This window comes from Argentina silus (genome assembly GCF_951799395.1).
Source record: "Argentina silus genome assembly, chromosome: 5".
In the NCBI taxonomy this organism is placed as follows: domain Eukaryota; kingdom Metazoa; phylum Chordata; class Actinopteri; order Argentiniformes; family Argentinidae; genus Argentina; species Argentina silus.
Genome location: NC_139659.1, coordinates 10,275,002 through 10,298,118, shown reverse-complemented (window position 1 = coordinate 10,298,118; position 23,117 = coordinate 10,275,002). Strand labels below are relative to the sequence as shown.

The window sequence follows — 23,117 nt, the reverse complement described above, 5'->3', positions numbered from 1 at the left end:
CAGAGCAGCCTTTTCCCTCTATTAACGTGCTCTGATCTTTCTTCTCTCACTTTCTGTATTGCTGTGAACAAATCTCAGGCAAATTATTATACCCTCTTTGGCCTGAAAGGCCTCTCTGGAGGAGCAGAGGAAGGTTAGTGTGTGAGGCAGCAGGGTTTGAGTGTTCTGATGCATGAGTTGTTCCATGCGGTCCTGACTGTGTTTTGCATGCAACAGACTCGAAGCACCTGGCCCACATGCATGCGTCATTCCCCTAACACTGACTGTTTGATTGGAGGAAATAGTTATGTGGTTTGAGTGGTATTCCTCCATGTTGTATTTGGCTCATGTTTGCTGTTGACTTCATTAGGTTTGTATTTGAAACCAGACAAAAGTAGCTTGGCTCAGACTCCTTTGCGAGTGTTGGTGCTTAAAACGACACCCACTGATTTTCACGTTTGTGGTAAACTGATGGGCTGTGTGTCCTTCCCTCTACAGGAGGTCCCAGTGAATGGCCAGTGAGCCTTGGGTCTGGAGGAGTCCCTCCGGAGGGAGTGAGCATGCCTGTCCTAAACCCTGCCAGGCACTTTGAATCCACAGAGGACAGAAACAGTGATGTCTCCTCCCACTGCAGCGACTAGATCTGCCTGTCCAGACACTGCCTTTCTCGCTACCTATTGGACCTGTCAATCTTCCTCTCAGGTGGTTCCCTTATCTCCGCCCTGCTGTACTACTGTCTATCTGCTTGTTGATTGCCTTTGAGATATGTAAATCATATTTTGGGGAAATCGTACTGTACATCTACCTATATATTGAGACCTATTTTCGGTACTAAAGTTGTAAAAGGTTATTTTTTAGGGCTAATTTAACAGGTTTTCCCCTCCCTTGTACTGTAAATATGGCCCCTCCCCTAAATTTCATTGAGATTATTATTTTTCTTCTTTTTATACAACAGAGACCTATTTTACATGGAGAAGATGTATTTTATTACTGGCAAAAAAGAGTCTCTTCCCTCAGTTTTCCCTGTCAGCTGTGGGTTATCATTTGTACTGTTGTCCTCCTGACCTACATTGTGTAATGAGAGTAATGTGCAAACGCATTAAAAGTGCTTTGCTTTAAAAGGTGTCCTCCCTGTGCAGCTCCAAGTACACACACGGGTGTTCTACAAAAGGTCCTTTATTGTCATAAACATTTTTTTACATACAAATCTTGGCAACTATTTTAACGTATTAACAGAACATTTGTGATGTTATACAGGAACTTGAAGCACAAAGAAAATCCATGTAGATAACTGCACAGCACAAAAAGAACGGCTATGAATTTTATTTATTTTTTAAATGTGAAAAGCTGGCAAAACATCCCCTTTGTCCAAGTATAAAAGTCACATGATGTTGAAAAATAGCAGGCAGAGTAATTATGCAAACTTGACTACTCCTGTAAATGACTACTACATAAAAGTATAAATTGGTTAAATACGCCTTCGTAGATGTACACTTGGTTTCACCTGGATTGCCTTTCAGGCTACCCTATTGGATGTTGTCAAAGTGACCTATAAAACTAGGCCTGTGGAAAGACAGGACACAGTCAAAGACTTATGTTCAATAGCACCAAAATGTCATCTTAGTATCTATTCCCTTACAGAGGTAAATGGCAACTCTCATCTGAGAGAGAAATAGCCTTTAGTCAAGCTAGACCCTCGCAGGCAGCTATGTCCTCGCCTTTGGTCATTCCTATTGGATCAGCCCGTAGTGTGACACGTGGCTTGTGCAGGAGAGGCTGCTCTCAGTTGTGGTGCTTTTCCTAAATACTTTTGGCACAAGAGGAGATGTTTACATACCCGGCCTACAAAATATGGCCCAAAAACTGGTATCCTTTCACACAGTTAGAACAAACAACCTAGTTAGTTTAGCCAACATGTTGTGCTATGACTGAGTTAACAAAGACAATCCATTTTCAAGATAATGACAACACCGTAGCACCCATGATGAGTTCCAGAAGTGGAAGGCTAAGTGCTGCAAGTATCCTTACAAAAATGATTCATCCACAAATGTGATCCACCCACAGTGAACAATACAGCACTAGCTCCACATTGTAAAGGTTGTGTGTCAGTTAAGAGTTCAAGAGCCATGTGTGACCCACCCCGAGTCCTCTATCTCTGCACATGTCTGACGAAGGCCTGGACCAGCTGGATGAAGGGCTCCTGGCCCTCCTGGCTGCCCTTGGAGCCCGGGGTGCTGGGCTTGCCCTGGGGGGAGGGGAGGAGGCCACTGGCGGGGGACGAGGGGGAGCCTCGGCGGAAATAACGGGACAGGCTGGACAGGAGGGTGCTCTGGAGGGAAGGGAACAAGTTAGAGCAAAGATACAATATTAGACATGACGGAAATAATCAACATCTTACACATTGTCTAGCAACTCAAATGTGTAACCAAACATCACGTTTTAGATTGTTGATGTCCTTGCTGGATTCTTAACAGAGCTAATGGTAGTGAGGGGCTCACCAGTTCAGAGCTGAGTTCCTGTTTGAGCCTTTGCTTGTCTCTAGGAAGGATGCTGTGGTCTTTCAGACAACGCACGGCCTGGGAAATGAGCACGTAGAAACAGTTCTCCATGGTGAACATCAACAGAGACCTGGGGAGGCAGAGAGAGAGTTAGTAACTTGAAGTACCTGGGGGAGGACTACAGGTAGTTGGTTTCTGCTCTCAGTTTCCTTACTTGAGGGCTTGGATTTCCTCTGACGAGGCCACACTGAGGGAGCTTGGCTCCTTCTTCTTCTCCACCTGCACAGAACAGTCAAATATATATATTGCCTAGCAACAGACTTCTCCTTTCATGCAAGTAAACCACCTAATTGGATTGAGTTCATAAAATAAACAGAAATTATTGGAGAAACTACCTCTCCCAGCATGCTCAGGGCCACATTGATGGTGGCCAACAGAGTTCCAAAGGAAGGCGCCACATCTGAGTCAAAGGCAGGGGTGGTGAAGCTGAGGACAAACAGGGTTCTGTACTCTGCAAGGTCCATACACTAACACAAGAAAGAGACAACATCTCAGTCAGTACACACATTCACACTAAGTTGTGACTTAACAGACTAACAACATTATCCATCCGTTACAAACCAAGCAGCATCAAATGTTTGTGTATATGTGGGTTGTGTTTAGGGATTACATTTTTAAATGTTTGACATTTAGCAGACGCTAAATGTAAACAAGTACATTTGTCTAAAGTAAGTGAGTCATCTATACATGTCATAATATTAAAAAAATCTATGCTAGGACCAGGGGCCAATGGCAGTCACAATGCTAGAAGAGGGATGGCTGGAGTTTTTGGGGTAACAGGGAGTTGGTGAGGTACATAGGTACTAAATGCATGTTAATAGGAATCATTTTGTTTGGTGTCTGACCTGGTCTAGTAGTATCTGGCAGCAGTCTGGAGTGAAGTGTTGCAGAGTGGCCAGTGTTTTACTGAGGATCTTCAGTAGGCTGCACTGCACAGCCAACAGGGCCTTCTGCTCTGCCTCCTCCCTTTCCCCGCCGCCCGGTGCTGCCTTAGAGGGAGTCTGAGGGGCCCGCTGGGCCCGAGCCAGAGGGCCGGGGGGCAACGCCTCCCCGTTCTTAGCCTGTTGAACAAAAACACCACCACCACGTCAGCTTGAGTCACCTACTGGACATTAATAAACCTTTCTATGGTTCTAATGACTTATCATGACCTGGAGATGATGATGGCGGTTGACATTAAATACTATGACCCTCAGTTATTATTGCCTTATACAGGTATGTACAGTACCCCTGACTCTTCTCTTACCTGGAGGTAGTGATGGAGCATCTTCTTGCTGTGGAGCAGGTATGTACATGTCTGACACAGGTAACACAGGTTCACCTGCAGACAGGGAAAACATGTGCAAAATGTCCTCAGTAAAATACAGCAGATAAGATAGCTCATTTGTAGCTCATACCCAGTCCACCAGTATCAATCATTCAACCAATGAGGAGTATTGTTCCAGCTGGTCAGGTGTGTGCTCACCTGTACGTCTCGGAGCAGCTTGGGGAGGTGGAACTGCCACTCCTTACAGAAGTTGGACAGCTGCAGCAGGAAGCCCACCGTGTGGTCAGCCTCGTCCAGACACACTAGACTCTGGACCGTACGCACTGCATTCAGACACTGGGGGGGAGAGAGGGAGCAAGTTTAGTTAGGCAGGGGCAGGCACACAGAGAGAGAGGCGCCATGTTCCGACAGGCACACAGCATTATTATTGGGGGACTAAAATATACACACAGACAGTGACACATACCTGTAGTATGCGTTCTTGGTGTACTCCCACAAAGTCGAGCGCCTCGTTGATGAAATTGTAGCGTAGCGTCTTGAGCAGGCTCTCCATGAGGGACATACAGAGGCGGTACACCCCTGGCCAGCAGGGGGAGTCCTGGGCCTTACGGGAGAAACCCTGCACAAGGACCAAGACCAACGTAAAACATTATCTATGACTGGGACCGGGTTGTGTGTTACAGTTTCAAAACCATACAGGTAAATCAATACCATCATCATTACACATCAACAATGTGAAGTTGTCATTAGATGTTAACTACCTGTGAGGATCCATTGGAGGGGCCTTCATACACACTAAGCAGAGGGAGGCAGATACTCTGAATGACTCCAGCCCCGGCTACAGCTGTTGCCCCCTGGTGGACAAGACACATCACAACATGGTCAACCTCATTGACCCTTCCATGGTGGATGACAGTATTTTCTCAGCTCACCAAACTACAGTGTGCGTTTTCTTGGTCTTTTTTTTTTTTTCTTTCCCCTTCCTGTTACTGACAGTACCTGTGGGGTGCGGGCCAGCGTGAGGAGGAGGTGCAGCGTAGCCTCAGTGAAGTAGAGGTTCTGTTTGGAGCGCAGGCTCAGTTCTAGAGCACTCAGAACCGAGGGCAGGACCGGAATATTCCTCATCACCAGAACCCAGTGTTCTCCGTCCTCATCGACCCGACACAGCTCCTTGGCCAGGTGCAGCGCCAGTACACACACCTGAGGGAGAGGGAGGGGATGTGAATATACCACAAACAGACAGTTCGTTATAGACGTTGGCTCTCTGGATCGATAGATAAGAGTAGTGATTCTGCAGTTGCTTTCCACAGATATGTGGTTAAGAGAGCTTGTTGTGGCCGCGGAGCTGCCATGACTGAGCCCCTCCCTCCCTCCCTCCTCACCCCATCTCTCTGGTCCCTCTGAACACTACGAGGGGCGTCTGTCTCCATGCTGTCCTTGTCCTCAGGGATGTCCACCATCTGGCTCGTGTGCCGTGTGCTGTCAATCAGCGCTAGGGCCTCATCCTGCACCGTCTCACACACACACAGCAGGAGCTGGGGCAGCTGGGAAATCTCCCCACCTAACCAATGACAAACACGGGTTACATATTATATACTTAGTATTTCCATAACATGCATTAACACAGGCATTAACACACACACGTCTCACCGTTGAGGCCCTGTATCTGCAGCACAGATATGAGAGCAGAGAAGATCTTGGCTTTGGTCCTCTCCATCACCTGCTGGTCTGCCTGTAGAAGACTCTCCAGGATCAGGGAGAGAGGGCACAGAACGTCAGGAGCAGTGGCCACCACACTGCAGGGAGAGGGAGCGAGGGAGGGAGGGAGGGAGGAGGGGGGGGTTAGTCCTGGAAGATACAGGCTGCTTTCAAAAAGACCTTGGACTTCCTACAACATATCAACAACCACATTGACTTAGGTTTTAACTTTGAGGATTCACCATCCTTGATACATGGGTACGAGTAGCCACTGACCACATCCACTAACACACAAACTGTACCTCCTCCACTGTTTGAGCAGGATGAGTAGCAGGGTGGCCATCATGGATCCCAGGAGTAGACAGTGCTCAGACATGGGCACCAGCAGCTGAGAGAGAAAGAGAAAAAAAGGAGAGAGAGAGAAGGGGGGGGGGGGGGGGGGGGGGGTAAGTGTGAGAGAATTGTGGCGGTGAAATACAGCAGAGGACGGCAGCTGTGTTGCTGTGGTGAACTCACAGCAGCTTTGGTCCCGTCAAGAACATCCATGAAGAGCTTCAGCCTCGTCGAGTCCTCTGTCAACTGCATCACATCTGACTGGAGACACACATGACCCATCAGCACAGGGCTCGACTCACATCAACCAATTTGTATGATAGACAACAATAACACAACAGAAGACCATTTATCAGCTGACAATGTTAAGTTGATTCTTCCTGTCATTTAAAGATAAAAGGAAACATTGAATAAGTGTGGTGTTGGCAGTGTAAGTAGAGGGGGGTGGTGTGTGACGTACGTGGCTGGTGGAGAGGATGAGGAGCATGCGCCAGGCAGAGATCAGCATCTGGGTCTCAGAGAACGAGCGGATGCCTTCTTCCTCCATCTCCGTCATGTGGCACACCAGAGACTTCACATACTGGGACCAGTACTCATAGCGCCGCCCTGTGGAGAACTTCTGCAGCGCGTCCTTCAGAGACTGCTCCAACGAGCCACTGAGAAGATCAGAGGGATTTAAGGAGTACATATCAGCAATTACTCAAATAAGCTGCAAAATGCTAGCTTGGATTCCTTTTGGTCTTCGATTCAAGTGCTTCTAAGAAGGTTTATCATCAATACACCTCATAACACCTAGATAGATTCAAGTACCTGGCCACATAGTAGATCTCAAGGCCGATGATTTTCATGACAAAGGCACAGGTCTCCAGAACACAAGGCTGGGGAAGAGAAGACAGATGTGAGATGGACTAACTTACCTTCAAAGACTCCTCCAGGGGAGGCTGGTGGAGGTAAAAATCGGAATACGGGGTCATTGTAATGCATGGAAAGGAATAAGGAATGGTATCATTCCATTTCATGCATTACAATGACCCCCATCCTCCGATTTCTACCTCCACTGAACTCATCTCTAGGTGGCTAATATAGATCAGTAAAGACATCTACAATACCTCTGCTGTGTCTGAAGGGGAGGGGAGAGTTCCAAACAGAGGGGTTGTCAAATTTTCCCAAAACTTCTCTCTGAAAAGCAAAACAAGTCATTGAACTCATCAACTTCTCAAAATGAATATGTCCATGTAGTTGTTGGCTGTGCACTACTCTGCTGGCCCAGCCAGCCTGTTCTATGCAACACAGCATCAGCTCACACTCACTTGGTGCGGAGGACAGAGATGGCACTTTCTCGGCGGTCCTGCCACAGGGCGTGGAGGAAGGCCAGGGCAGCACGATGCAGCAGAGGGGGACACCAGTACTTCCCCTGCTGCCTGGAGTCAATCAGGTCCAGCACCACCTGTAGACAGCTCCATTCCCCCAGCAGAAACTCCTACACACACACACACAAACCAAGAGTCAAAAACAAGCAGAAATGTGTCTGCGGCCATTTACATACACACACACACATAATACATTAATACACACACTTAATACATTAATACACACACACACACACACCTTTGAACCCTCGCTCCCATCCTTCACTTCCAGGTTGAGGAACAGCTCAATGAGCCCTGGCTGTGTTTCCACGGCGACGGTGAGGAACTCCAGGATCATGACCTTGATCCTCATGTCCTCCGTCTTGCTCTGCAGACGCGTTAGGAAGGCGTCTCTAATGGCCGTCGCGTCACTGCCCAGGCACGCGTACACAGACATGGGCGCCACCTGGACAGAGCAGGGACAGCGGATTAACAACTACACTACTACCACCACCACTGTCAGCACTACCAACTACCCTCAGACACAAATACACAATATTACACACATGCTCTGTAGGTTTCACTTGCAATGCTACTTTCATGTGGTTTCAGGTTTCTACCAAAAATAATCTCACTGTAAGTGAGTCTGGATTTAAAGCTTTCTAGGCCCAGCTGCTAAATGACAGGCGAGTGTAAAGCGTGGCTGTGGTGATATGATCTTGTTAGCATTAACGAGGCTGCAGTGGTTTACCGTGGCCAGCCTCTTGAGCAGCTGGATGGCCAGGCGTGGCAGGGCCGGGTCGTGTTTATGGTAGATGTACTTCGCCAGGACGGCAATCAGGTTGTTGCCATGGCCGCCGTGCTGCGTCAGGGCCTGCTCCAGGGGGGACACCGCATCCGACGGGGGCTTCAGCCGGATCACGTTGTTGGTGACAGAGAAGGCCAGCTTCACCGTCTGGATCAGAATCTGACCTGGGCCCTCAGAGTTGCCACTAGAGGGGGACAGAGCAGCATGTCAACTAAAGTAGAACCTAAAACGACAGCGATAACCAGCTCTCACACAAGCAGGACAAAGTATAGAAAATCAATTCCAGAGCTCCAGGTCCTATTCAGTAGGGTTAAATGTTACAGAATGTTCAGATGTAAATGCTGTTGTGTAGAACAGGTACTACGGTGAAGGGTGAAGAAGAAGACAGTTCTAATGACGAGGGTCACTAGAACACGTTGCCAATAAGAGACGGCATGTAAACGGCGTGAAGAGTCACCTGCTGGGCTGGGCGGCCAGGACCAAGTCTATGGTGTCCACTCCAACCCCCATGATGTTAACCACCGCCTGGCCAGCCTCAGTGTTGGCCAGACTGTAGATACACAGTGACTGTAGGGTCGGAGTGCTACAGGGGAGGGAAGTTCAAATGAGATAATAATAATATTAATAACAACAATAATAATAAAGATCCAGCCAGGTTGCGTATCTCTAATACGGTTGTGTTTCACATTAGAGTAGCAATGGCGAAGAGGAATGTTGTTATTCAGTGAAGAAACATCTGTTTATGTGAATAGCAGCAGTCCTACCTGGCCTGTGCCTCTCCCTCTGGGCTCAGGTTGAGAATGGCATGGACCAGCTCCAGGATCAGACAACCTACAACAGGAAGCAAACCATGTTATGAAAGAGACAGAGACAGAATCATGGAAGTAATGGCCCCTTACTCCATCAAAAACAGCCATGACATTATCAATGGTCACTGTGGTCGCCCCCCCCCCCCTCACCTATCCTCTCTCTGACTCCATAGGTGTTGTAGCGCCACTTGTGGTAGGTAGGCAGCATCTCCTTCAGCACCAGCAGCACACAGGGGATCAGGCCTTTGTTCTGGGTGCTGCCCAGCTGGCCCTGAGAGCACACACACACACACACACACACACAGCATCACTACAGAGGTCAGATAGTCCCAGTAGAGTGTCATCATTGAGTACAACGGGATGAAAGGTGTGGTAAGAATGGGTCACCTTGACGAGGGTAGTGACGAGGCGGAGGAAGGCGATAGTCACAGAATACTCCCCCCTGGGCTGCTCTATCAGGACCAGCAGGTTACCGTAGTTACCTGCCTTCATCCCTTCAGCGCTGGGGAGGTAGAAATTCAGATTCACTTTGATGCAACCAACAGTAACACATGATTGCCCCCCCCCCTGAATATTTGGTACGACTCATATCACTACATGTGAACACCTACCTAATGGACTGTGCCATGTTGGTCAAAGGGGTGGAGGCAAAAGGAAGGAAACCTGTGTGGTGCAAACTGGACCAAACCTACACAGAAAGAAGAGGGGACCAAGAAACACTTGCTGATAAATGTCAAGACTTACAGTCCGGTGGCTACGAGGTAAAGAGGCTCATGTTAACCATACATGGCCGCCCGCCCGCCCATCCGCACGCCCCCGCCCCCCTCCATGTCATCCCTCCAGAAGCTCATCTCCATCCTGCTCACCTTCCCAGGCATCCTAGCAGCCAGGACAATCAGGCAGTTGACACAGGACGCGATCACATCCACTGGAGGGTTGATTACTGACGTAAGCCTGATGGGAGATAACCAACATACCACAAATACACTCTGTAAATTAACTTGATGGTGAAAACAAATCTAGCTCGCAGAGACCACAAACATGTTTCATCTTTTATTCATTCATTCATTCATTCATTCATTCATTCATTCATGTCTGGCTGGGGTAGCTCACCTCTGAAGTAGCATGTAGATGCGGGAGGTGAGGGGCAGAAGACAGTCAGACACAGTCCAGTCTGTGCTGATCACCTGATGCACCAGGTCCAGGATGGGCTTGACACGCTCACAGTGCAGAATGACATCTGACACAAAGAAAGAGTGTACACATTAGAGGAGGGAGGGAGGGAGGGAGGGAGAGAGAGAGACACACACACACACACTCACTCTTTACAGTATGTTTGTAGGAGTATTTACCTGCGGTGGAGACAACATGGAGGAGCATCTCTATCTCACAGGTGAACAGGGTCCAGGAGGAGTAGGAGTAATCCCAACGCACCACATAGCCCTGCTCCCCCATCAGCACCTGACCCAGAAGGCCCTGGGGCATCCGCAGGTTCGTCTGGCCCAGACCTGAGATAGCACAGAGAGAAGAGACGGACCATTACATTGCAGTAAATTCACACTCCCAAAACAATAAGAGAAACAGGCACACGTGAATAATAAACCCACCGAGAGGATAGAGGAGTTTTGGCGACTGTCTCCTCCACAGCGTCTCGTCGTCTCTGGAGATGATGTCACCGGGCTTCTGCTTGTAGACCTCAGTGTAAAATGACATCTTATCTAGGAAAGTGTACACCTGCCACACAAACAGTACAAAGAAATCCATAACCACAATCCCAGAGAAGTACAGCATCTGATTGTGTGTGTGTGTGTGTGTGTGTGTGTGTGTGTGTGTGTGTGTGTGTACTTTGACACCATACCTTCTTTGCTGTGGACTTGTCTGACAGGAGTGCAGTGAGAAGCTGCAACAGTGGGCCAGTCTTATGAGGAAACATTCCGACAGCGCTATCCAGGATCATTCCCAATCCCATATTGGGTTCCTGGGAGAAGAAGAAAAGAAAGAAAGAAGCATTGCAAAGAAGCCCATACATTAGGAATTTCAGAGATACGATTCCTGTCACACTTTCTTCCAATTAGCATATTTTATTTATTTCTCCTCACCGTTTCCCAGAACAGCTCAGCCAGACTGGGGGCAGAGAGGACCTCACACGCCGCATTGATCAGGTGCTGTGGGGGGGAATTATTTATCAAATCATTAGACTGACCTCACTTTTATCAAATACATTATCAACCCCACTGTGAGAGAGAGAGAGAGAGAAAGGACTGGTACCTGTTGGCTGCCCAGTGTCTCCTCCTCGAAGGAGGTGATGACGAATGACAGGAGGCCATAGATACACATCCTGGCAGTGCTGGCCGTGCACTGGAGAGAGACAGGCTTTTAAACACCACATGTGGAGCTACAGTACTATAAACAAAACTCTGCTTGGTATTCTACACCCCTGCATATATCAGTTGTCTTACATTGTTCCCGGTGCCCCCCAGGCCCTGCAGCATGCGGGTGATGTACTGGAACACCCCCAGCTGGAGAGAGGTGTTGCCTATGCGTCTGATCACAGGGCTGGACTCATCTGGGTTCAGCGTGTGACGCAGTAGGACCCAGGCCAGCAGGACCGGCCCGTGATGAGGGATGTCTCCAAATGTCAGCAGCAGCTGGTCCATCTCCTGGAGATTAATATAAAATGGTGAATAATAATAATAATAATAATACAGCATACAAAAGAGGCTTATAATGCTTATTTGGTCTTGAATGTTGGCTGATTTCGATAAGTAAGGTCATTGGTTTTGTCTTTGTCTCCTAACTAAGCTGTATTGTGCTGATGTCTTGTTTTCTGTTTGTGTCCTCAGTCTTACTTTGCTGATGTCAGGGATGTTGGAGAATTGGTGCTGCTCTGTGCGGTCCTCCAGGGCACACTTGTGCAGGAAGTCTATGTCCATCCCCTCTACCAGGATCAGAGCGCTAAAGTACCTGCAGGCCGGAGACATACAAACATGCAAATCAGTGAAAACCTTCACCAAGATTATTCATGAGATAGATTTACGGGATGCAATTCCATACTGAAGCATTGTTGGTTAGTTGCCTCTCTAAATGAAATAAATGCAGCTATTCCCAATCTGCAACGTGCAAACATCCAGTCATTAAAAATGCCAGTGTATGTTGAAGTGTTAAAAGTGCTCTGACCCAATGCGGTCGACCAGGGCATCCATGCTCTTGTCCACCAGGTGTCTGTTGGTCTGCCTGAGGCCAAAGCCCTGTTCTTTAAACATCTTAGTGAAGCTCAGCAGATCTGAGGAGGCCATCTCAAAGTAGGCGTAGTACAGGAAGAGGATCTCCAGTAGCAGGGACTGCTCTCTCAGGCACTGCAAGAACCAGCGGGACACATGCCTCTCCGTCTGCCAGAAAATGAACATATATGTAACACGTACTGTACACATTTTTTTTTTTCTTACTTGTTATAAACATTTGTCTATGAGATTTCACAAAGCATTAGCTCATGTCGAAAGTCATATGGAATAGGATGAAGAATAAAGTTCTAACCATGAGGTTTCCGTGGGTTTCCCATGTGGGGGCTTCTGCCTTGAATAGGTTCTCAAACTGCTGCTGGTAGTTATTCACCAGGTCCTTCTCCAGCTTATTCACACAGTTGGAATACTCTGCCTGCACCAAGACAAATTAAAGCAATAAGCACAAAACACACACACACACACACACACACACAATCAACTTACATGGTAGATTCCAGACATTAGAATTCTACAAGCAATACTGGGTTCCCAGAGGAGCCTCTTACCCTATAGGGATGTCGCTCATCCTGGAAGTAAGTCAGCAGGAGAAGGACACATCTCAGAAGACACACACGCTCCTCATAGTAATAGTCTGCAATCTGAAAAAAAAGAAACAGTGTCAGCTATTTGTAGACTAAATTATATACTTTGATGTTTTGTACATTTGCAATACCAGCAGAATTAAATGGCTTTTGGGGGTGCACTAACCTTCAGAAGTAGGGTTTGGCTTTGCCTCTCATCTTGAAGAACAGCCTTTATGGGTATACAACACATGTATTAAGGCATCGATTTTAACTAGTATAGGACACGTAAGCAGACAAATTATGTTATCTGCATCAGACTTTTTTCACAATTCTTCACTTTCGTATTTACATCATTTCACACACACTACCTTCAGTGAATTGCGGGTCCCTCTGTAATCTTCCTGTAGGTAACACTGGAGAATCTGCACACTCTGTTGTTCATCAAGACCCTGAAACAAGAGCATGAGAAGACCATCTATTCATAAAGAGAAACAGCATAAAAACAAACTAGAGTAGATGGCTTCAGACTACATTATCAGACAGCATACAATAACCTATCCTAAATATATGACTTATATTATGAACTTGTAAAGCATTCCTTACCAGTAGTTTACTGATCCTCAGACCAAGGTCCTTCAATGTTTGGGCAACATCTTTGTCTGCTTTTAGTTTATCCGCTGACAATGCACTACAGCAGAGAAATCGCAGTCATAATTTAGCCTAACTGTTGAAACTATGAATAACTTCTACACGTCACTGAAAGAGTCCACATCATACCTGGGGGGTTTGTAGTAACACAATCCCTGGAGTAATCGCTCCCAATTTCTGTCCAGTTCTGCCTCTATTTGAGCCTTCATATATCATAAATTGAAGTCAATTAGGGGGGAGGGGGAGCACAGAGTAGTGTGGTGAGTAGAGACTTCAGTTACATTAAGACTATATACACGAAATACAAAACGTTGTAGTTCAGGCAAAGGCTATTGACTAGAGGCAGGTGTCAGTGAATTCAGCAGTGAGGTTCGTAAATAAATCACTGTTCTCTACCTAGTTTAATTGATTTAAGATACATGTAATGAAACTGCAGACTACTAAAGCAATCTTCACAACACATCACACACAAACACACATTGTACAGGCAATGTAATTGCATATCAAAGAAAATATCCATGGGGATGGAATGAGATATCAAGGCATATACATACCGGCTCTCGCAATGCAGACCTTCCCAATAAGATGGTCCATAATTCTCGGCTGCTCCTACAAGATAAAAAATAGTCCATCAGTGACCTCCATCCCGATATGGGGGAAAACGTACAAGCTACGTACACGTATGGCTGAAGTGGAACTCACTTAACTACAGTAATACGCAATGACCTGTCTCTTATGTAAAAAATAACATGCTGTTTGAAATCAGCTGTTTGAAATCAGCTGTCAACTTGTCGCGGGTCAAACTCTTTCACTCTCTCTCTCAGCTGCCTGGTCCGTTAATTAGCCAACTAGCCAACGTTGGCTAGCAAGCTCTAAAAATACAACAAAATTCGCCAGTAATGCATCGTAAAATAAATAACACTTTAGAGTTTAGTGACACAACCGTGGGGGGTTCAGTCTTCGAGTGCAATGGACAGCTTCACGCAAGCTAACTGCACGAGATTCAAAGTTCTTGCTGTTGTTGTTGTCATGCGGTAAAACTGTATGGACCGCGCTATCCTGCCATTCAAATGTGGCTAGCGAGTAGCTAGCTAGCTACGTTGGCTGGTAAGCTACTAACTTGACACCTCCCCTCAAAATGAATCTTCAACAAAACTGAAAAAGAAAGTCACAACTTTAGAACGTATGAATTAGCTTAATTTGTCAATCTGAACGCAATGATAACCAACATCAAATAAAAGTTTTCTTTCATTTCGCTTGCTACCTGACACACATCTCGGAGTTCGCCATCTTCGTCCCCCATGTGACTCTGACTACGAGACTAACGTTCCCACGCCCGTCCGGGCGGTGGCGGTAATGTACCATTAAATTGGGTTGTCAACCGCCATTATCCCCCTGAAGAAGAAGTGACAAACGCGGCCGCCAGCTGATTGGGAGAATAGTACTAGAAAGATCGGATATCTATAGCTATCGCTTTACTCTTCTAATTGGATATGTACGACATTTACTGGGTACGTGTGCTTGTTATATTAGATATTACTGTCAACTAATGTATTTTACATTGTGGAATAGCGGTTATCTGTTTGTCAATTCAGTACAGCGGAATGTCGTTGCTTGCAAGCCAGATATGTTTGGTCGAGGCATCCTTGGTTGAAATTGCATAAAAGCATTTCTCACTGGAGTGCCAGTGGGAGCTAGATAGCAAGGCCACATAAACGAATACTGGAGCTAAAGGTAGATATCGGAATGTTCCAGAATGTGTGCAATTCTCTACCATTTATTTTCGACCGATCTTTCAAAGATACCTTGGTCATCATTTCAGCCCCCGCCCCCACATTTGAGTCTGAACAAAAGGTTGTGGCTATATTGGAAGCCTGGGTTTCCAGTCTCTTGATCTGCTTCAGTCGTAGCAAATGGGTTAATGTTCAGTGTGTCAATGGGTCATGGGCATTAGCAACAGTGGGCCAAGGTTCAGTATTGTGACAGCCTAGAGACTACTTAGACATCATGAGATGAGCTGAACGTTAGTGTTAGCTAGTCTAGTGGAAATATATAGCCTACAGCAACTGTACTTTGATAGTGTACCGGCATTTCTTGTATATATTATCAACAAACACTTTCAAAACATTTGTTTTGAAAGTGGAAATGCTGTTAATTTATTATAGTCAAATTAAATGTCATTCTTCTTTACAAAGAATGCTTGAAAATCTAATGAACCAGTGTATGGTCCTCACAGTATTTTGTGTTAACCATAAACCTGACTAACCAATTACAATTTCATCTTCATAGATTTAACGTGGACAAAAAGAAGAGTGCCCACTAATAATGCAGAGTGTGCAGGAAAGAAACTGACAGTACTTGAATAAGACATTATTATAGAGAGCCCATCCAGATCTCCCTTCCCTCCTTGTCACCCTCCTCACTGCAGCCATGCAGGCCAACCCAGTGCTAGTGGAGTCAGCCGTGGTGTTCTCGATGGTACTGTGTGTCCACATGGCTGTGTGGAACCAGCACTCGTGGTGCTGTGTGGCCCTGGTCATCCAGGCCTTCTACGTGCAGCACAAGTGGGACCGCCTGCTCAGGAATGGGGGTGCGGTGTTCCAGTTCCGTCCATCGGCCAACAGCGGTATCGTCCCAGCCTGCATGGTGATGCCCCTGCTAGGCTTAGTGCTGCGAGAGCAATGTGTTGCCTCCGGGAACGTCTACTTTGAGCGCTTCTCGATGGTGGTAACCGTCACAGGCATGATGCTGGCACTTTTCCTGTCCCTCCTCGCACTGGGCATAACCAGGCCTGTGCCCACAAACACCTGTGTAATAGCGGGTGTGGCAGGCAGTGCGATTTTCTACACCACCAAGCAAACACTGACCGTGTCGGAGGTCATTGAGGTGCTGGAGGTGCTGCTGATCTTCGTCTACCTCTGCTTGATTGTACTCTACCTGCTGCCTCGCTGCTTCACCCCCGGAGAAGCTCTCCTCATCGTCGGAGGGATCAGCTTTATCGTCAACCAGCTCATCAAACGCTCCCTCAATCTGGCAGAGGTCAAAGGTGACCCGGTTAATTACTTCTTGCCAGTGGTGGTGGTGGGGTGTCTGCTGCTGGGAGTGTTCTTCGCCCTGCTCTTCTGCTTCATGGAGTCAGAGACCTGGGTGTCATCTCTCTTCTTCCACATGATGACCGCTGTACTGGGCCTGGGGATCCTCATGCCCTGGCTGTCCCTGCTCATCCGCAGACACCCCATCATGTGGCTGCTGGACTTTGTGACGTTTAACGATAAGCGCCTTTGCCTGCTGGGATACTGGGCCCTCCTGGCCACGCTGGCCACCGTTGTGGTGCTGCACCAGAACTACCAGCGCAGCTCCGGCTCTAAAAAGCACCAGGCCTCCACGGTGGTGCGGAAGTACTTCCATCTGATAGTTGTGGCCACCTTTGTGCCAGGGCTGGTGTACGATAGGCAGCTCCTCCACGTGGCATCTGTGGGGTGCCTTGCAGCGTTTCTGCTCCTGGAATATGTGCGTTATTTCCGTATCCGGCCGCTGGGGCAGCTCCTCAGGCAGCTGCTCACCCTATTCCTGGACGAGCGTGACTCTGGGCCCCTCATCCTCACACACATCTACCTGCTAGTGGGCATGTCTCTGCCCGTGTGGCTGTTCCCTACTCCCTGTGTCCCTAAGGGCACTCTGTCAGGGTCAGGCGGCCTGGTGCCCTATGCAGGTGTGCTGGCTGTGGGTGTTGGGGACACAGTGGCGTCTGTTTTTGGCAGCAGCATGGGGGAGATCCGCTGGCCCGGCACCAAGAAGACCATGGAGGGGACGGCCACATCGGTGTTCGCCCAGATCATCGCTGTGGCGATATTCCTCATCTTTGACGGGACCATTAACCTGAACTCGAGCTACTCGTGGATCGTTGGATCCATCACACTGGTGGCCATGCTGGAGGCCTATACATCCCAAATAGACAACCTGCTTCTCCCCCTATACCTCTTCATCCTGCTGTTGCTCTGAACTGGCCGCTGGAGCCCACACAGCCACACCCACCCCACCACCTGAAGGCCAGCTGTGGAGACGGTGAATGGTTAGAGTTGAAGTGTGACATACTGTATGGTGGCTGTATTTAAAGAGCCTTTTATGAAATGTGTGTAAATCCTCACCAGGTGACTGTTTGGGATTTTTGGGGGGGCTTTGTAATTAAGAGGAATAGTTCACCATTGGTACTGATGCTGCACTGATAATATCTCGAAAACAATGAGGACTACAATGGACTACAATCTGACAGGCCTAGGTGGGTCATTAGCTTGCATAAATTATGAGAGTACATGAAGATGGCTAATGGCACTCCAGATATTGCCCTTTACTTTGTGGGAATACAGAGGTAAGCATGGCAATAACAATCAAGTAATTTCAGCATCCACACTACTGTTTTTATATCAGTTGCTTCATGACGAGGGGAAAAAAAGTTTTTCTAACTTGTGATGATGGGGGATGTTCCCTCAGGGGAAATAGAAAGTTCAGTAAAGTGGAACAAAGTCATTTACCCACAATTAAGTTTCCCCCAATCAGCTGCAGGGATATAGGTCTGAGGTACAGACACTGATGATGATGATGATTTTTTTTTGTTTGTTACAAAAGGAAGTATACCCTTGTATAGCCTTTGAAGAACAATCTTAATGGGCCTTTCTGACCATTTTTTTCAATGTCATCTGACTAAATTACAATATGTTGTATTTGCCTTTCTTGTTTTTTGCAATGTGAAGGACTGATTGCTGGACATATTTGCCTTAATATGTACATTTTGTATCACACATTACCTGTAGATACTGTAGCTGGCAGCATGGTTTGTGTCAAAGTAGCCCTTCACATGTAGTTCTCTATGGGCTGGTTGATGCTTCAATATGACAGCAACAGTTTATGAAACACTATAGCATGACATTAAAATGTGAAATCCTGTACTGTAACTTGTATACAAAAATTACTCAACAGTATCTTTTCTGTTTGTCTGAGTTATTTTTTTCTGCCTTTTATCCCTGTGGTTTGATAAGGGGGGGGGGATATATATATTTCAACATTTATTCGATAGTCATTCAATCAAGAGTCCCACAATCTGTATATTAGAAATACACATGCTAGTAGAGCTGGTTTAACAGAGCCACAAAGCCTAATTGCTTGAATTAATATTGTATTCAATTATATTAACATTAATTTGATCTTGACAGTGTTTTTGGCTGCAGTAGAATGTTATTTATTCATAGTTTAATTAAATGAACTACTTAAATTAACTAAATAAATATTGAGATCTTGTTTAGACCCTATCCAGACATAGCTCATCAATTGCTCCCTGGACACATCTGCTGTCATCATTTCGGTCATGGCAATCCACAACCACGGAAGCCTCTGATGCTGTGACAGCTCAGTCCCTCCCCCAGTTTACTGTGCATTCTGGAGACATTCAAACATGTTGTTTTAAAGATTTGTGTCAGTTTGTTTTTCAGCATGAAACCAATACAGTATTTAATTAATTTGTAACGTGGTACTTTGTTGCCTTTTCTAATCAACAATGATAATTTACAAGCTTGTTTTGTCCTATGATGTTTTTGCCTTCTTGTTTTTTTGTTTTTGTCCCTGCTCTTGGCTTTGACTGGAAACTGGTATTGCATGATAGATTGCTTCATTAAATGCCTTTTATGCTAAGATACTTGTCTGTCTTTCATCCAGTGAAAATTACTGCATCACACAGATGTGTCTGTAAGGACCAGGATTTATAAGATAATTGTGCTTCTGATTATATTGGATTCAGAAGGAATGCTGAATATAATATAACTTGAGGGTATCTACACACTGTAATAGTTTTTAGATAAGAGTGAATGAAAGTCATGTTTTTCTTGCATACACACGTTCATTGTTCTCCTCAGTGTGCTTATAATAGATACACACCAACCGTCAAATCTCATTATAGACGGTGTCTCATTGCAGACGTCTTCTGACCAATGTTCTGAACACACACACATGCACCTGGAAAACAACAGTGTTTTTGTATTCTGGGATAACCATTTACAAATTAAACCATTTACTTAAAGACTTGGCATTCCTTCAACTGTTTTACTTACCTCTCTCTTCAATCTACACAACTGTAGGTCATTGTTGGTCTGTTGGTCATCTGATCAGAGGGAAGTTGATCCTCTATCTGTTGTCCAGCAGGGTTAAGCTAAGGACTAATGCTCTCAAGATTCAGAAATGTGGTGGATAGTTAAAAAAATCTATCACTTTTATTAATACTGAATGTCAGAATAATTTCACAGTTTATCAAAAAAGTAATTCATAGTAAATTCATGCATGTGGTAGGGAAAACTGAATTACCAAATATCAAACATCATATTTTTGTCCATTATTATATAAAATCTCTTTTCAGTTCCACAGTATATTCTGCCCTGTAAGGTGTTCATGTTATTCTCTACTAGGTAAATGTATGATCACTTTTCACTGGACATGATTGGCAGATACCATATTGCAATTAATTTCTTCTTGTAGAATAATGTCTCTTGTGCCATGTGTTTTGGTCCTGTTCCAGGAGAGCTCTTTCTTTAGATAACCTGGCAAAATGGCAGTCATTGCTCTCTCTGTTCAGTTGCAGGGGGAAGCAGCCCTATTGTGCTGTGTCTTCTAGGTATACAGGGCTGGGAATGGCAGCTCCTCTGTGGGCTGTAACCTGTGAACAGGGAAGAGAAAGAGCACTGGCTTTAACCTCAACATCCTGTGACAAAACCTGCTTACAGTACACTTCACCAAACTGCTCACTGCAGTATTCAACTACATGCATCACAAAGGTTCAGTGTGACAAATCTATGCTGAGTTGCTATGTGTCATGATGCTGATGTAGCACTTAACCAGTTCTCAGGGCTCCAGCGTGTTCCCTGGGACTCCATGATGTGGAAGGTGTAGACGTGGCGTGAGTCGGCTGAAGTGTTCTGGGCACTACGGTGTACAACCTCCCCATGGATCAGAACCACCCCACCTGGGTATTGAAAACAGAGATGAGTTATTTATAACTCCCCTGTAAAAGTGTTACACTATTCACCAGTGTAAACTGATAGAGCTATCAGGTGACAAAAAAAGAATCAAGTGCTTACTCTCAAGTGCATACTAATGTGCTCGCTTACTCTCAAGTGTTAAATGGCTGTGTGCCTCTGTCCCACCCTCTACTCTTTGACTCCCCCCTGACAGCCTACCAACAGACAGCACACACTACACAGTGAAGTCTGGTCTGCTGCAATTATTAACCCATGAGGTCACTGTTCCTCATGTCATAACTGGGCCACAACTCCGCACTTAACAGGAATGTATTACCTCGACAGACCAGCTGACAGTTGTCAGAGGGAAGTTAGCCTCACCTTTTTTAACAGGCACAGGAACAAACAGTTCATCCTCATAGTTCTGCTCTTTTCCAACAAAATCTGTCAGGGGATAGGTGCCGGGAGGGCTGCGCACCATCCGCCTGGTGATACCACCTGGAAGTGGAGAGGACATCAAGTTACTACAGCTGAGACTACTGCAGAGACTCACCTGAATCTTGGGTGAATGAGTGACATTTCTGTATAAAGGCTCATAGGCATGGAGCGCTGGAGAAGACAAAACAGGAGCATCAGTATACTGTGTTAAGAGTTACACATTGAGTCTTGGGGGGGCAACCTCCTAATTCAAACTCTGGTTGAGACAAAAGTATACTAACTCCCAACCACCAGTGGTCATCAGTTCCTTACTATTGTGTGACCCAGGGATGAACCACAGGCAGCCATTGTCCAGGGTGGCGTCCTCCAACGCAATCCACACCCCCATCACTCTACCTAGGGGCTCAGTGTGCAGGAAGGTGGCATCCTGATGGGGTGTCACTGAGGCACAGACAGACATCTGAATAATACAGCATCCTCACACATAAGACACACTGTAACCTACTGTAGTGTTAAACTTCAGTTTTTCACAGCAGATTCCTTACCTTCTCCACCAATCCCTGGTTGCTGAAAAACAAAGTGTGAGTGAAAACTGAAATGGACAAGTCAGAACCGCACTGAATCAACATTACATCAGCAATAGCTCAAACAAAGGCAGATTCAACAAATACGACAGGTGTGCCCTTTACCTTAAAAATGTACATGCTTTGCAAAATCACAGGACTCTTCAAATCCAGCTTCTTAGCTATACCCTATAGGAGACATAACAAAATGCAGGTGTGCATTCACTGTCGGCATGGCTGCATTGATGTTTCTGTTGTGTCCAGTGGGATTGGTAGCTGAAGGCTCTCTCACCTGAATCTTGGGTGAATGAGTGACATTTCTGTATAAAGGCTCATAGGCATGGAGCGCTGGAGAAGACAAAACAGGAGCATCAGTATATGACTATTTAGTTACATTAAAAGTATTTAAGATTGTAATGTATTGTAAGGAATCAGAAGTTAATACTCACCATGTCCAATTTTGTTAAGAGAACATTCTCTCGGCACAATGAAATCTCCTATAATAAATCATTAATCTCGGTTGAAATCATTGTATTCTACAAATCGCTTAATCTCAGTAGGGCAAGCTAAGAACAACGGTCTTTCATAAAGCGCAGCTCACCTTTATTGTCAAACACTCCTTTCTCAAAGAAAAAGCGTATCTTATCCCCACTGGTGATGAAATAGTCAGCATTTCCCTGGAGATAAAAAGGACAATTTAGTCACCTGGTCCAGCAATAACAGTTGGGCTCAGTTGACTTGTGAGTGTAACAAGAAAGGAGTAAGGAAATGTCTACAATGCAAATACTAGAGGACCCTACATGTCAGGAACTAGTACTATTGGGAGTGCATGCATAGCTGACCCATGGAGCAGCGGGGGAAGAGTGACTCTTACCTGCATCTTTATATGATTAATAATGAGGAGGCATGGAGAAGACAAATAATGTCGAGTCAAATGAAAGAAAGTGAAAACAGTCAGAGCTGTCAGTTACACAATGGCTTAGATTTACCTGCGTCTTAAGCTGCTCATCGTGATTGGTGGAGAACTGGATCCGACAATGTTCTGGAACGTCCATCTGGTCCACAATATCGCCCATCCTCTGCCTCAGTGCGTTACAGTCTTCCGAGCTCACGAGCCCGTCCAGGACCAGGTAACCATCCTCCTGGTACTGTTTGAGATCGAGAAAGATCTTCTTCACCATCACACATACTAAAAACGAGTATTATAAGCAATGCCTGCTTGTCCGTCGTGTCATAATCGTAATGAATGAATGATAACTTTTTTGTTTGTCTACTTTTCACATAGAAGTCTTCGGCTAAATATTCCATTTTGCTTTAGATACCGAGTTTTCTTTAGTTACAGGTCTGGTTATGTAACAAGGGTCACCACTGCAACCAGTGAATGTGCAATTATGTTACCAAATAATTCCACGTGCAGTCTTTCGCTGTAGGCTAGGAACATATTTGCATTAAGCATTTATATTACAGCGGAATAGAGGAAAACATAGATAGTAAAATTAAAACGTAAATGAGACTATTCTTACCGTATTTCAATATAAGACGGTGGCATTTTATTGATCGCATTTGACAAAGTGGAATCAAGAGAATATTCGTATTCCGTACAAATATTTCACACTTACCTTTTTTGCGTTTAGATCTGTTAAAAAATCCATGCCGAATTCTACAAATTTCAACTACCGACGTGTCATCCGGGTAACTCCCGTTGAACTGGTACCATGTGATGTAGAGACCTGTCTAATTCGATTAAACTGTAACCATAGTCAAGCAATAATAGGATTTTGGACTTTTAACACTTTCGGCGCTAGACAATAATGGTCTTTAATAGGTCCCTGAGAGGGTGTATATATATATATATATATAT

General features: G+C 45.7%; 4 protein-coding genes across 9 annotated transcripts in view; 2 read left to right on the top strand and 2 right to left on the bottom strand.

Annotated features, from left to right (window-relative positions):
* Nucleotides 1–637, top strand: part of cdk5rap2 (CDK5 regulatory subunit associated protein 2) — a 30,180-nt gene extending 29,543 nt beyond the window's left edge. For all 5 annotated transcript variants that reach the window (XM_083670394.1, XM_083670392.1, XM_083670391.1 and 2 more), the window contains one exon: nt 478–637. In XM_083670394.1, the coding sequence (XP_083526520.1) occupies nt 478–501 (24 nt within the window). In that variant the 3' untranslated portion in view covers nt 502–637. The remainder of the gene's footprint in view (nt 1–477) is intronic.
* nup188 (nucleoporin 188) lies at nt 629–14,552 on the bottom strand. The gene is made up of 43 exons (XM_083670396.1): nt 14,519–14,552; nt 13,809–13,863; nt 13,384–13,457; nt 13,210–13,294; nt 12,975–13,055; nt 12,791–12,835; nt 12,589–12,681; nt 12,336–12,455; nt 11,979–12,190; nt 11,651–11,765; nt 11,261–11,461; nt 11,070–11,159; nt 10,901–10,966; nt 10,660–10,779; nt 10,409–10,535; nt 10,154–10,309; nt 9,915–10,041; nt 9,668–9,755; nt 9,413–9,489; nt 9,189–9,303; nt 8,952–9,072; nt 8,757–8,823; nt 8,450–8,575; nt 7,936–8,176; nt 7,444–7,650; nt 7,146–7,315; nt 6,945–7,014; nt 6,646–6,713; nt 6,296–6,491; nt 6,019–6,096; nt 5,805–5,890; nt 5,455–5,600; nt 5,187–5,365; nt 4,804–5,004; nt 4,566–4,658; nt 4,271–4,423; nt 4,003–4,140; nt 3,784–3,858; nt 3,383–3,598; nt 2,873–3,004; nt 2,692–2,756; nt 2,478–2,607; nt 629–2,308 (listed from the first exon to the last, which is right to left on the bottom strand). The coding sequence occupies exons 1-43, from the start codon at nt 14,542–14,544 to the stop codon at nt 2,129–2,131; spliced, it is 5,211 nt and encodes a 1,736-aa protein (XP_083526522.1). The 5' UTR covers nt 14,545–14,552; the 3' UTR covers nt 629–2,128.
* Nucleotides 14,553–15,684: 1,132 nt separating this feature from the next.
* On the top strand, nt 15,685–18,926 carry dolk (dolichol kinase; the record flags this gene model as incomplete). Its single annotated transcript, XM_083669596.1, has 1 exon — nt 15,685–18,926. The coding sequence occupies one exon, from the start codon at nt 15,685–15,687 to the stop codon at nt 17,254–17,256; it is 1,572 nt and encodes a 523-aa protein (XP_083525722.1). The 3' UTR covers nt 17,257–18,926.
* Nucleotides 18,927–19,488: 562 nt separating this feature from the next.
* phyhd1 (phytanoyl-CoA dioxygenase domain containing 1) lies at nt 19,489–22,922 on the bottom strand. Of its 2 annotated transcripts, XM_083670124.1 has the most exons (11): nt 22,876–22,922; nt 22,246–22,404; nt 21,858–21,933; nt 21,706–21,753; nt 21,549–21,604; nt 21,383–21,445; nt 21,239–21,260; nt 21,006–21,134; nt 20,637–20,753; nt 20,134–20,260; nt 19,489–19,954 (listed from the first exon to the last, which is right to left on the bottom strand). In XM_083670124.1, exons 1-11 carry the CDS (start codon nt 22,906–22,908, stop codon nt 19,909–19,911), a joined length of 876 nt encoding a protein of 291 aa, XP_083526250.1. In that variant the 5' UTR covers nt 22,909–22,922; the 3' UTR covers nt 19,489–19,908. The 2 variants fall into 2 exon arrangements, with proteins under 2 accessions (XP_083526250.1, XP_083526251.1); XM_083670125.1 differs by lacking the exon at nt 21,383–21,445.
* Nucleotides 22,923–23,117: the final 195 nt, after the last annotated feature.